The 15,365-nt window shown below is 39.7% G+C and overlaps 1 protein-coding gene across 1 annotated transcript; it reads right to left on the bottom strand.

Moving 5' to 3' along the window:
- Positions 347–2,633, bottom strand: LOC109843135. The gene is made up of 2 exons (XM_020412069.1): positions 2,203–2,633; positions 347–1,306 (listed from the first exon to the last, which is right to left on the bottom strand). Exons 1-2 carry the CDS (start codon positions 2,526–2,528, stop codon positions 436–438), a joined length of 1,197 nt encoding a protein of 398 aa, XP_020267658.1. The 5' UTR covers positions 2,529–2,633; the 3' UTR covers positions 347–435.

Below are 15,365 nucleotides of genomic sequence, written 5' to 3'. Positions count from 1 at the left end.
AAGTCCAGAGATTTTTCCAGGCTATGTGCACGTTCGCGGTCGACCGTGAAACATCCAAAGTGTTTTCTGCTTCAATTTTCCTGAGCTTCGTCGCCTTCGCCTCCAGTTCTACAATATCTTTACCCTGTTGCCTTCACCATCATAATTTTCACAGTTGTACATATGCTACAAGTCCGGATACACGTTGTAAGCTATTATAGTGATAATCAAAATCTAGGATATCAAAAGAGGTAAACAAAGCTCGAGGAAAATCTTTAAAATGGAGGTAATCTTGACAAAAAATATAACATATGCTCTGGCTAAATCACAGGTGCTACGACGCATCAATAAACAAATACACCTCTTATAAATAAACAAGATGTTTACAATAATTACATGAACACAATCATACTCCTCGCATTAAACATTTTCTGAATGAATCAATCATGTAACATGTTACTCCCATTTGACCCTGATTTTGCTTGTGTGCTTGAAATCATAAGTTAAAGCCAGACTCCCATCCATTCTTTTAAGAACAAACCTCTCTACTAACACATAACAACCAAATTTCTTCCAACCCCTTTCCCCTTCATAAAGCTCCAACTTCTCAACCCTCTCCACCTTCTCACCACCATTCCAACCTCCTCTTGCTTCCTCCCATCTCATCCTCTCCCATATCGGTAAGCTCAATCCAAACTCGTTACTCATAGACCCGACGGGTTTAAACCAAACCACCCCATTAACATTCTCAACATCATCATTTACAATTTCCCTACCATTCCATAATGCTGTCTCCCTTTTCACACTAACTCCAACTTCCACCACATTTTCTTTATAGCCGTTATAATTTTCAGTACTATAAATCTCTTCCCAGAATTGTTCGAGTGTCATTTCGTAGAACATGGACCTCTTCATTTGATCTTCCAGTCCCTCGCGTTCCTTCACAAAAACATAAGGGCAATACCATTTGCCAACAACCAAAGAAGGAGAGTATTTTGTCGATATAGGAAAGTTGAGATCGGGCATTTGGATGCGGAGAGTAGTATTGATGCCTAGAGCTTCTCCTAAAGTGTAATGTGATGGCTTTGAAGTGTAGGCCTCCCAACCTTTTCTCCTCAGAAATTTGGGAGGAATCCCGTCGGAAGCTATAGATACTGCACGAAAGCAGCCTTTCCTGGAGACAAGACGAAAAGTATCTTCGTAAGGCAAAATCTCAACTTGTTGATAAATATTTCTGTGGTCGAATGGAGTTGGCTCAACGTCGTTCACCAGTGTGCAGAAGCAAAATGTTCTGACTTCTTCCTCATTTGAGCATGTGCATGTGTTCCTGCAGATGCAAGTAAAGCATACATATAAGTATATTATTCTAAAATGAAAAATTCGTATGTCCAGAATTTCATACTATTAGTGCCATTTAGGTACACAATATATCAAGTAAAAAATGAACGTGATTATGCGATTATTGCGATTGTATAGTTAATTTGGAAAGAGAAGAATCAAAGAATCTTCATTAGAAAGAGTTTAACACGAATAACACATTATTTTTAAAGCTAAAAACAGCACGAGATGCCCTATTCAAAAGGTTCATTAAAAGAGCTAACTTAACCTAGACTAAAAGTACTAATGGTCAAACAGTTCATACACATGAGGAGGGAGAGCACCAATGTCGTCATAAGTCATAAATGTTTGATTAAAACTAATCTTAGCCAAAACTTAATATAGGAGAAGCAAGATAAAAACACATGGTCAACAATACTTGTAAATTTTTGACTCATATCAAATCACCAAATTATAATTCACGTCATAATCCTTCACTCATTGATCATAAACTATATTCCCCTTCTTCAATTCTTCTAATAATATCATGCTAAGATCCTAATTTCCTCCAAAAAAGAACATGAAATAGAGGCGCTTTTATCACTGTTCAGTAAACGGTGTCTAATGATACAGTAAGGAATTACGGTGAATTTTTATTGATTTAACACATAACACCAACATTAAATTCTCGAAATTCTTTCTTATTTCTAGCTTCCGGGTGGAAACGAACAAAATATCTAACAAATAAGTCATTAATCATTCATCTAACTATTCAGTTATATTCGATTAGGTAATTCGTTCGACAATAAACAAATAGTTTTAGTAATCATAAAAGGATAGAATTTAACATGGCTATATTTAGAACAGGACAACCGAAACCAAACATTTACCGACCAACACGCTTACCCTTTACGTCTCCCGCGAGATCTGACGACGTAATACCGATTCGAGGACAGAGGCTGACCAACAGCCGGAATAAAGTAGACATTATCACGGTAAGTTCTCCGACTTTCTCCAGCCCCTGTACTATATCTAACTTTGATCATCTTGTTCTGCGGGAACGGCGTAGTAAACAACCTCGTTGTCCGCAACATACCCCAACAGCATGTGGCCTGCTCCTCCGCCGCTGCGTCCTCGATCACCAGGATGCCGGAGCCGGGCCCCTCTGGTGGTGGCTCGGCCATGGCGGCCGGGGAGTTGTAGTAGTGTGAAAGTGGCCTCGTTACATACATTTTTTGTCCAACAGAGTTTTGTAGTTTTTTGATGTTTGCAAGTATTCAAATAGATCTATTGAAGGTTAATTCAGGAATTTTTTTGTGTGGAGATGAGGTTTTCCTAGGGATTAAGGAGTTGATTAGTATGTAGAGGAGGAGAAGTTTGCTTGTTCAATGCTGTGTGAGGGGATGACCGTTGACAAACGAGTAGAGCAAGCTGGATTAATGATTTGTTTAGTTTTGATTGGGCAAGTATTTAACTCTTGATTCCTGACAGTGACGGTGATTAACCCCCCAATCTTGACCTGGCCTCTTTATTTCTTCCTTCCTTAAAAAAAAAAAAAGATTTTTCGAGTGGAATTGACCTTGTTTTCGAAAAAACTTTTTTGACCAAACAAAATTTCCTTTGAGTAAAGAGCAGGGTTTAAAAAAAGAGAAAAAAGAGAGCAAGGTTTACGTGAACACTGATGATAGAAATATGGGAAAATTGCTTGGAGGAACTTCCAAAACTAATGTTATGCGTCCTCCTCCCCAGCCAAAAAATTCATGCTCCCCAGCCCTTGAACTGAAACTTTAGTGCAACTATCCCCTAATACTGTAGAAACCCACTATCCAATAAAGCTATTTTAAAATTACCCTTACCATTTAAAATAAAAAAACCACAATCTTTGCAACTACTTTTTCTTATCACCTTCTTCTTCTCAAGATCCCACTCCTCCACCACCACCAACGAGGATCCTGACCGCCGACACCGCAAGCTATCTGTCGTAGACCCCTACAGCTTTGATCCATCTTCGTCGACGCTCCTTGATTGTCTTCGCTCATTCGTCACCCCCTACGGCCAAAATAAGAAAGCTCGTCATCGTCTTCGCTCCGACAAGGACCCCGCTGACTGCAAACTCGACGTCTGCAGCCTCGACTAGGAGACTAGTACTGACCCCGAGTCCCTCTTCATCATCCTATTTCTATTTCCATTTCTAATTAATTTCACTCTCATTGCAGACTGCGCAAAAATCATCCTCAAGGTCCGTTCTTTTTCCTACAAATGAGTGTCTTTTAATTCTTCAAACTACATCGGATTCGTTATGCTTATTACTTTCACTTGTGTGTTTTGTATACCCACCAAGTGTGTTTGTTGATATGCCTAGCTCTCAATTGCCCAGTAGAATTTACAATTCTTGTGAAATTGATGATAACTATTTTCTTAACTTTTACTTCTTTAGATTAGTGTTTCACTGATACAAGTCGCCAAGCGAGCACTCTTGATCTCGAAATTATCAAGAGTGGTTTGAGAAGAAGACGATAGAAAACACAAGAACAATTCAATTTTGGCCAAGTAAAATACATTCTCTAGATTATGAGAATAGTAGATTACAAATCTCTCTCTCACAATCTCTCTAGAATCAAGAACAATCTCCCAATTCTCTCTAAACCCTAATCTCTTGGTTAGGATCTCACCTCTCTGATTTCTCTGATTGTTTAGAACCCTAAAACAATCATCTTTATAGAGTTTACAACGTGGATGACAAACTTGTAATTAAATAAACCAAAATCAAACAGGAAAACAGAGTCCCAAACGAACCAGGAAGGCTTAGGAAACCATCACGGTCGACCGTAGAGACCATCGCGGTCGACCGGATCCCACGATAGAAACCAAAACCTATTACAGGATTTGGCCGGTCGACCGCACACGTCGCTACGGTCGACCGCCAAAAGTCCAGAGGCCTCCCAGGATTTGTGCATATTCGCGGTCGACTGCAGCGTCACATGCAGTCGACTGCTGGAAGCTCAAAATGTTTCCTACAGTTTCTTCCGTACTCTTCGCCTTTGCCACCTTCAACGACTTCGTCCACGTCTCTATTCTCAAGATATCATGAGAATCATCTATCCTAAGGCTCCCATGAGAATCGCTAAGCTCCCGAAGCAAGGAAGAAGACACACCCGGATCATGACTCCCCTCTTTAAGAACTTGAAGTCTCGTTCAAGTTAGAACTATAGCTGAGGGAACTAGCATGCCCCTCCTTCTTTTCTGAACCACTTGACCTTGCTAGGAATCTGGTCTCGAAGTCCGATCGGAAATAACTCCTTCGTCATGTGTCTCGTCGTAGTCACCTTCCGCTCCAAATTGCAACCCTTTTTCAGTGGCTCCTCATAAGAACTAATACATAGCGCAACAAACTTCTTGCTTGCATTCACTAACCTCTTCACTCGGTTCACCGTCACTAAGTTTGTCTCCTCCAGAAGAGATGTCGAACGAAATATAAACTTTTCACCATCTTTGGTGAATGTGTACTTCTAAGCCCGCCTCTCGTAGATTGCGTATCTATCCCACAAATACGAATGGCCTAGTATAACCTGACAAACATCTAATGGAACTACGTCACACATGACCTCGTTAATATGCGGCTCATGGAGTGCAAATCTAAAAGTGCATTGATCAACTACACTCAGTCCCGTCTCCTTCTGAATCCACCCCAATGAATAGGGCTTTGGATGCTTAACTATCTTCAGACCCAGCTTCTGAACTAAGGCCTCAGATATCAAATTCTTCTTGCTGCTTGGATTAACTATGGCACCAACCAAACTAGTCTTTACCTGCAACTTAAGAACAAAGAGCTGCTCTCTAGGGTCATCATCCTCTTTCGTGATAAGTTTCCCCATTATAAGATTGAGACTATTGGTGGGTTCTGTCATCCCCGGGACTTCTTTCGGAACTTGAACTATCACGTATGCCTTTTTCTCCTCCTTCTTCTTCAACCCCCTTGGTTTGAGATGATGATACTTCTCCCAGCACCGATCAGCTATGTGTCTTGTTTTCTCGCAATGACTACAAATTAGCCCTTTTTTCCCTGGTTCACCCTTCTTCTTCTTCTCCTTAGATTGAGAACCATTAGACTCGCCTCTAGTTTGTTTAGCCTCTCCTTTGGATTCGTTGCTCCTCTTCTGCTTGCCTTCGATGACAATAGCCTTCACGCTCACCTATGCAATAGATTCCACCGTGAATAGCTTCATTTCCTTCCGGATGTACTCGCTCAAACCCGCCATATACCTCATACACACAGAATATTCCTCCGTTGTAATATTGAGGACCATCGCCTACTGCTGGAACTCCGTGGTGTATTCTTGAATGATTTGATTAACTCTTTGGTGCAAGCCGTACCACTTGTACCAATGCTGCTTAAGGAACCCCACCGGGTAGAACTGCTTCCTCAGTAGCTCCTTGAATTTGTTTTACGACACCGTCTTCCTTTCCTGTTTGTAATAGGATTTCCACCATGTCAATGCATGCCTCGGAAGCTTTAAGTCGTGAACACGAGTTTCTCCTTAGATAAATATCAGTAGAGGGTAAAATATGTCTCTATCCGCTTGATCCAATTATCGAGCCTCTCGACGTTGATACTCCCATCATAAATAGGAATCACCACCTTGAAGTATATTTTCAAATTCTAGTAAGAACCCTTACCTCCTTGATGCGGAACAGTCTTGACAATTTTGGCCTCCTCTTTAGAATCAGATTCCTCGCCTTCCCTATCGGACTCTACAAGTCTCTTCTTGTCGTTCGAAGAAGATTCCTCCTGTTTATCCTTTTCTTAAAAAAGATTGACGAGCTGTATGAGAGTCGAATCCATTGTCTCCATCTGTTTCTCTAATGCATCAAGTCTCGCCGAATTATCCTCTTCAGTCATCTTCTTTTTTCTTAATCTCTAAACTCCTTCCAAAGAAATAAGGATCTCGCCTAGTTTTTTGTATTGCGATTGAGTAAGGACCATACACAGGATTCTCCCTTCACAGGATCTAATCGCTCTGATACCAACTTGATACGAGTCGTCGAGCGGACACCCTTGATAGTAAAATTATCAAGAGTGGTTTGAGAAGAAGACGATAGAAAACACAAGAACAATTCAGTTTTGGCAAAGAAAAATATATTCTCTAGATTATGAGAATAATAGATTACAAATCTCTCACTCCCCAATCTCTCTAGAATCAAGAACAATCTCCCAATTCTCACTAAACCCTAATCTCTTGGTTAGGATCTCACCTCTCTAATTTCTCTGATTGTTTAGAACCCTAAACAATCCTCTTTATAGAGTTTACAACGTGGATGGTAAATTTGTAATTAAACAAACCAAAATCAAACAGGAAAACAGAGTCCCAAACGAACCAGGAAGGCTCACGAAACCGTCGCGGTTGACCACAGAGACCATCGCGGTCGACCGGATCCCACGATAGAAACCAAAACCTATTACAGGATTTGGCCGGTCGACCGCACACGTCGCTATGGTCGACCGCCAAAAGTCCAGAGGCCTCCCAGGATTTGTGCATGTTCGCGATCGACCGCGGCGTCACGTGCGATCGACCGCTAGAAGCTCAAAAGGTTTCCTGCAGTTTCTTCCGTACTCTTCACCTTTGCCACCTTCAATGACTTCGTCCACGTCTTTATTCTAAAGATATCATGAGAATCATCTATCCTCAAGCTCCCATAAGGATCGCTAATCTCCCGAAGCAAGGAAGAAGATACACCCATATTATTCACGTGTCATGGTTATATTGTCAAGATCAAATAGAAAATATCTAGACTCCATTTTCTCTTTAGTTTAAATCCGGTGAAGCTTTGTTGCATCCTAATGAAATATATAACAAGATTGAATTTGGGATAAAATCATTCGGCTTCATAACTAGCCGGTTATCTTGTTGAAGACATTGGGAAGAAAATGGTTTTTATAAAAAATTGCTGGAATAGTAGGAAAGATCAACTTTCTTATGATAGGCATTGGGCATTAGTTACCTTAATTGGCAACATAAGCAAAAATGAAAAGGAAATTAGTATAAAATGTTTGCATTGCATTGGCAGAAAACTTAGTACATAAAAAGTTGTTCTTCCCATACCTTCATACATGCATCCTTGAGAAATTCGTGTAATGCTAGTTAGGAATTAACCAAGGGGACAACAACTATGGTGCATTAATCCTTATTTCTTTTACATGTAAAATTTATGTTAATAAAACTAACTTTAAGTATAAATGAATAAACAATAAATTAATGAAATAAATAAGTGCAGGAAATGTGGTAGGTGTATTCATGTACATTTCTAAATCCATGTACCTTGGCTTGAACTTCTTCTTTTTTGTTTAAGGATGTTTCCCAAATTCTAGGGAATTGGCTTTGTGTGTGACGTCTAATGAATTAAGCCCAAAGTTTATAAACCAGAGAAATGGAGAATTCTTAGAATTAGACAAGTAATGTCTTTAGTCACTCTGCACCATACGAGCACTCTCTATTTTGTTATAACAAATGCTGGTGTTATAAGACATTTATACATTATGTGTGACATATATGTTTTGTCAGTGACATATGCGTGTTTCATGTGATATTTATAAATTGTGTGACATATACTCCTTATCAGTGATATATGCTGGTGTCAAGTGATATTTATACATTCTATGTGACTTATACTCATTATTTGTGACAATTCATCATTTTCTGTGATGTGTAGATGTTATCTGTGATGTTTTTGTATCACCTGTGACTTTTACACATTCAATGTGATACATAATCTTGTTTGTTGTTGTATATGACTGTTACTTTACCTTTTTTCTATTTAGGTGTAATTATGGCATACATGCATATTTATACATCAAAGCGATTCTAGAAGGAAATGAGGCCATGAATATTGAAGTTTTACAAAAGGAGTCTGAAATGTTAAGGGCAGGACTTGCTGCTCAAATTATATGTGAAGGCCGAGAATTAAGAAGCTGAGATGATAATCCTGAATATCTTTTATATTTTGGGGATAATGATATCCTATTGATCGATTAGAAGTGTTAGACAAACACGTACAACATAATTCTATGTTGGATATGACTAATTTCTTTGTAAATTTTGAGACTTATGGTGACAATGATGAAATGTACATTTGTGATTACTCCATAAACTTTTCTTTAGAGATGTAGATAATCCTGAATTAAGAAGCTGGGATTGAAATTAGATGTAGATAATCCTGAATATCTTTTATATTTTGTAGATAATGATGTACCAATGATTGAGTAAAAGTATTAGACAAACACATACAATATAATTCTATGTTGGATATGACTAATTTCTTTGTAAATTTTGAGACTTATGGTGACAATGATGAAATGTACATTTGTGATTACTCCATAAACTTTTCTTTAGCATATTACATAGAATCTGAAGGTATAAAGCTTACAAGTATCATAGTTAATACTAACAAGTCACATAAACAGATTTAACACATAAATATCATAACAAAATGATAAAAGTAACATATAATCGACAACAGGTCCAAAAGAGCTTTAATTCTGCTAAGAAACATTAGTCTTGGATAGGTTCAGTGCATGTGGCTCGGTTATGTCCTTCAGTGTGACACCTTGAGCATTTAAATGGACGTGTATTCTCAGATTGGTTATTGTATGTCTATTCTTACTTCTTTCACGTCTCGTTGTCGTCTTGGGGGAAGTATGTAAACTGTTTCATCTGTGACATTTGGCTTATTATAATTTGGAACAGGAAAGAGAATGGGTTCATAAATTTTCTTGAAAGCTTCAGTCGTCATGAACCAATCACAATACAGGTACACATCTCTACACATAAAGTTAATAGCAGCACATACACATGTTTACTGGTACACATCATTAACTTCTACTGATTTTTGAGTTGATACCTCAAAGATTTCAACAAACAGAAAGTGTTCTCCCCCACACAAATCCAACTGTTAAAAGATTCAGCAATATTGAAAGTGATATGATTATATATGTAAATAAATATCATATGTATCAAACAGAAATTCACTATCACAAAGTATAGCAATATGTCACATACAACCAAGAAATGTCACAAGGAACAACAAACTATCACAGAATACAGTCAAAAGTCACAGTCAATAGAGTAATATCACATGCCACTAGTAAAGGTCACACATAACCGACAAGGGTCGCATATAAAAGCATAATGTCACATGTAAAGAGCAATGTCCTACATCATTTGAGAAACCCTGTATGCATGCATTATATGACGTAAATAAATGCTTGAATCACCTTTCTTCTTGTTCAATGATGATGACACTTCCTTGGTTATTTCCATCACATTTATTTGGTACCTTTAATTGATGATTAAAAGTACAAATAACTTGTTAAATGATGAATAAGTTCTAACTGTCACATGTAAGACATGAATGTTACATATAAGGTCTAAAGATCACATTTAAGACCAAATGTCACATATGATATCATACTGTCACATTTAAGGTTGAAAGCTCACATATAAAACCTAAATGTCACATATGACGTCTAAACATCACATATTATACTTATACGTCATATAGCATTCTGAAATGTTAAGGTTAATGGATCACATTTAAGGTTAACAAATTAATGGACTAACCAGGGTAGTAAACCATATGAATGCCTTGCTCAACCAAATATTTGGTCTTTTGCTGTCTCTTTAGCACGTCAAGCTTTAGAATAACTAACTTTTAAACCATATTGAGAGTGTAATTTCTTTCTAATATCAATTGGAGTGATAGATGAACGGCTCTTCATAATTGATTGTAGTGTAGTCGTAATTCACCTTCTCGATGCTCTACAATGACCAGCTGTACTGTTATGTTGTCTACAAGTATATTGAGGAACTGATTTTTTATAGCAAATGCTGACACATGGCTCAATGGTGGAGCGTAAAGCACCCACATGCATTTTTTTTTTCTGAACATGTAATTAGCACGAATGCATTTTAGCTCATTGTTAACATATTTAAAGAGAACTTCTTAGCAATAGAGCAGTATATAAGAGTCATTCTAACTTCTTTTACGCTTTCAAATTGCTGCCTTTTTTTAGTAATTGCCTCGTACTACCATGTCGGGATTCCTATTGAGTCACTTACTATGTCATCCATTATCCATACATACTCTCCTTGAGGATTATCATTTGGGATCCTCTCTGATTCCTAGATATGCTCTGATAACTATAAGTTTACAGTAAGAAGATTGTAAGTTAAATTACAAAAAACTGTTAACTTGTATATGTCACAAATAAAGTCGATATGTCACGTGCAATATCTATACGTCACATATAAGACGTAAACATCACTGTTCCCATTATAACATGTATACAGAATCTGAAAAGAATCTTTTGAATATTTACTTAAACTCTGTTTCTGTTTCTGTCCCTATGACATGCGTGGATTCTTCATCTCTTTCAGTAACAGTCATGTTTATCGTATTTAACCCCATTGAACAATGATAATCTATCATGTTTATAATATCTTCATCTTTTAGAAGCCTAAACGAGATTGGGAAACTTCTCGAGAGAGTAACTTATCAATAAACTTTCATACCGTACTTTTAAATTCTCCATAGCATGCATCTTCAACTCAACTAAACTTGTTGTAGAATTGATTTTAATGAGGGTTGCATTGATATTTAGCGAAATCACACATATTAAAGATTCTTTCATTTTGATTGTTGGAGAAGTTAAGAGGAAAGAGATAAGAACATTTTGGTTATTGAAGGTTGTTGAGTAGAATCTAATGAGGGAAGAAAATATTACAGTGAAATGGGGCATTATTTGGATGGAACTTAGTATGTTTCCCTCCAATTTTTCGTTGAGCCTAATGAGACAAAAAAATTTTACACTCTATTTAAGGGTACAAAAGGGTAAACTGTGTAATACTTCAAAATACAATATATGTACTTTATACAATATTGGGCTAGGGGTGTTTTAGCATGAAAACTTGGGTCAAGAGCTTAAATGGGTTTGACTCTAGTCGAGGGTGGAGAGTGCATAACTTTTTTAAAACTCGAAGCAATTTTCCCTAGAAAATATTTATAAGAACATAGTAGGCATCAATCATAATGAGGAGTTATGGTAATATCTTACAATAGAAAGGAATTTAATAGTCGCTCATGAAAGAGTTTCTCGTCGATTTTTTTTTGACTGAACGTACAGATTTTTCTTGTTGAGAATCCTAGTATTGTGCTCTGGGCATATGAATCATGAGCATACAATGAAGAGGTTGTTAATTGGTTAAGCCGATAACCAGTGAACCCAAAATGCAAAATGATAGCCATTATGACCGAGTGCTAATCTGGATTAGCATACTGAACCAAACCTGAGAGTGAGTTTAATTAGGATACTGGATACTGAATCTTAAGTATTAGGTCGTTATTGAAGAGGGTCCTAGGCTCATAAAAGGGTTAAGTACTACCATGCTATCATTATCTGAAAGCCAACGATCACCAATCAATTTGACCCAATCTTTGAGCTCCTCATCTCTATCTGCTCCTAAAAACTAGGAACACCATAATATGGTGTTCGAACAGCACTTTGATATACTTGGGAGAGATTAGCACACAAATTATTGAAAATTTTGTTACTTAGGTCATTCCAGAGAATCCATCAAATGGCAGTGCAACTAATTGTTGGGGATGCACAACCCCCCTGATGCGATTTGGAAATAGAGATTTAGGAGAGAAGAGAGAAAATCAAACAATCTCAAACACACAAGATTTACGTGGTTCGCTTCTCAATGTGAGAAACTACGTTCACGGCCGCCGCAGGAGAAAAATTCACTATTTTTCGTCTTAATACATCATGCCCTAATCAACCCTTTTATAGACTTAAGGGTTTAACAAGTAAATAAGGAAACAGATCAAAACAGGTTAAAAACGAATCTGGGCCAAAACCCGACTCCGGTCGACCGCCGCACCACATCCGGTCGACCGTGACGAATCCTATTCCTGATCGAGCTCTCTGGACTTTGGGCGGTCGACCGCAGCGCCATGTGCGGTCGACCGCGACGAAGACAGAAAGCTGGGTTGCTCTCTGGACTTTGAGCGGTCGACCGCAGCGCCATGCTCGGTCGATCGCGACGAACTTCTGTCCTGTGCACCCAGCTGTGCACATAGGCGGTCGACCGCCGCGCCCTGCTCGGTCGACCGCGGTGCAGAAAAATGTCTCCTTCGTCGTTTTGCTTGAACTTCGCCATCGTCGATCCTGTTCATCATGTTCCAACTTTGTTCTTCTTCATTCTGAAGTGTAGGGCATGCCTGATAGTTAGGCTTCACATATCCTAACAATCTCCCACTTGGAGACTAGCTATCAATCTCTTTCAGCTCTCTTTGCGGCGACGGCCTCCGTATCATCAAGTGCTGAGGCCAACTGAAGTTGAGCACAACTTCAGTTTCTCTGTAGTGATAACCTTGGTAAGCATATCAGCTGGGTTCTTGCTTCCTTGAATCTTCACAAGTTCCAACATGTCCTCGTCCAACGCTGATCTTATGAAGTGGTAGCGGACCTGTATGTGTTTGGTCCTTGCATGAAAAGCAGGATTCTTTGCCAAATGAATTGCGCTCTGGCTATCACAATGTAAGACACTCTTCTCACTCTTCTGTCCCAGCTCCTCCAAGAAACCCTGCAACCATATCATCTCCTTGCTTGCCTCTGTCACCGCAACATATTCAGCCTCTGTCGTTGATAAAGCAACGATTTTCTGCAACTGAGAAACCCAACTAATAGCTGTAGAGTCCAAAGTGAATACATATCCTGTAGTGCTCCTTCTCTGGTCTATCTCACCAGCATAGTCTGCATCAACAAAACCCTGCAGGACTAACTTGCCTCTTCTGAAGCATAGACAATCTTCTATAGTACCTCGCAGGTATCTAAGAATCCACTTTACTGCTTCCCAGTGCTGCTCTCCTGGATCTGACATAAATCTGCTCACAGCTCCCACTGCATGGGCAATGTCAGGTCCCCAGCTCCCACTGCATGAGCAATGTTGGGTCTCGTGCATACCATGGCGTACATAAGGCTTCCAATGGCTGAAGCATATGGAACCTTAGCCATGTATTCTTTCTCTTCATCAGTCTCAGGACACTGCTCCTTAGTCAGTTTGAAGTGACTGGCTAACGGTGTGCTAACGGCCTTAGCACCACTCATCCCGAATCTCTCAAGCACCCGTCTAATGTACTCGGCGCCTGAGATAGCCGCAGTGTGCCCAAGAGCTTATCTCTAATGATCTTCATCCCCAATATCTGCTTTGTTGCGCCTAGGTCCTTCATGTCAAACTCACTCGACAGCTGCTTCTTCAGTTTCTTGATCTCTGTCATATCTGAACCGGCTACTAGCATGTCGTCGACATATAAAAGCAGGATGATGTAACTGTTGTCAAACTCCTTGACAAAGCAACAGTGATCAGCATTGCACCTGGAGTAACCGTTCCTGTGCATGAATCCATCGAATTTTTTGTACCATTGCCTTGGAGCTTGTTTTAGGCCGTACAAGCTCTTCTTCAATCTGCATACCATCTTCTCTTTTCCCTTCTGAGTAAACCCCTCTGGCTGCTGCATATATATCTCTTCCTCTAGATCACCGTGGAGGAAAGCTGTCTTTACATCTAGCTGCTCGAGATGTAGATCTTCAGCTGCAACAATACTCAGGACTGTTCTGATGGTAGTCAGTTTGACTACTGGAGAGAAGATCTCTGTGTAATCAACTCCTTCCCTCTGCTGAAATCCTTTAACCACCAATCTGGCCTTGTATCTCTTGGAATCATCATGTTCCTCTTTGATTCTGTACACCCATTTATTGCTCAAGGCCTTTTTCCCCGTTGGTAGCTTCGCAAGTTCCCATGTCTTGTTGGTGTCCAAGGATTTTATTTCGTCTTTCATGGCGAGCTCCCACTTGCTCGCATCATCCACTCGAAGGGCTTCATCATAACTTTCTGGCTCTCCACCGTCACTCAACAATAGGTAGTTGAGATGAGCTCTGGGCTGTAGTGATGGATACTTTGGATTAGGCTTGGGGACTCTAGCTGACCGCCTCAACTCTCTAACGGGCGAAACAGGCTCTTCATCTTCATCTGCCCCCTCTGAAGTGGTCTCATCCATCATCTCTTCTTCTTCATCAGAACTAGCTTCGGGATTGCCTCCACCTGAGGCATCATCTGACTCAAAATACGTAGGATCACTCTGCATCGAGCTAGTGGGCTGAACTGCATCACGGTCTTTGTAGAGGACTGATTCGTTAAAGACCACATCCCTGCTTCTGATGATTTTCTTGTTCTGCTCGTCCCAGAACTTGTAGCCAAGCTCATCGCCGCCATAGCCAACAAAGAAACATTTTAAGGACTTAGGATCGAGTTTGCTTCTAGCATGATCACTCAGATGTACATATGAAACACATCCAAATACTCTCAGGTGAGAGAGATTTACCTGCTTTCCACTCCATACTTCTTCAGGTATTTTGTGCTCCAAAGGCACTGATGGTCCCCGGTTGATCAAGTAGGCAGCTGTGTTGACTGCTTCTGCCCAGAATTGCTTTGGAAAACCTGCTTGTAACCGCATACTTCTGGCTCTCTCAGTCAATGTTCTGTTCATGCGTTCTGCTACGCCATTCTGCTGGGGTGTACCTGGCACTGTCCTCTCTAATCTAATGTCGCTGTCATAACAGAACTTCTTGAACTCTGAGTCTTCATACTCGCCGCCGTTGTCAGAACGAAGCTTCTTGATCTTCAAACCGGTCTCGTTCTCAACCATAGCCTTCCATCGCTTGAAGACTTCAAACACTTCTGATTTGTGTTTCATGAAATAGACCCAAGTCTTCCTCGAGTGATCATCTATAAAGGTCACGAAATATAACCTTCCGCCGGTGGATGGAACTGATGCTGGACCCCACACATCTGTGTGAACTAACTCAAGCTTCTCTTCTTTAGGGGTTCTGCCAACCCTTTTGAAGCTTATTCTCTTTTGTTTCCCTAGAATGCAGCTTTCACATAGGTCAATATCAGCCGATCTCAAACCTGGTAACTTCCCGTTCGATTGCATAACCTTTAGGCCTTTGC

The sequence above is a fragment of the Asparagus officinalis genome, chromosome 5 (genome assembly GCF_001876935.1).
Source record: "Asparagus officinalis chromosome 5, Aspof.V1, whole genome shotgun sequence".
NCBI lineage: Eukaryota > Viridiplantae > Streptophyta > Magnoliopsida > Asparagales > Asparagaceae > Asparagus > Asparagus officinalis.
Note: the sequence above shows the minus strand (reverse complement) of the source record. Positions and strands in the feature narration are given on the sequence as shown.

Excerpts from the sequence above, each read along its gene's own strand:
- LOC109843135 (XM_020412069.1), bottom strand. The coding sequence starts at position 2,528 with ATGTATGTAACGAGGCCACTTTCACACTACTACAACTCCCCGGCCGCC. Across the intron at positions 1,307-2,202 it reads TCTCGCGGGAGACGTAAAGG|GAACACATGCACATGCTCAA; the intron begins GTAAGCGTGTTG and ends TTGCATCTGCAG.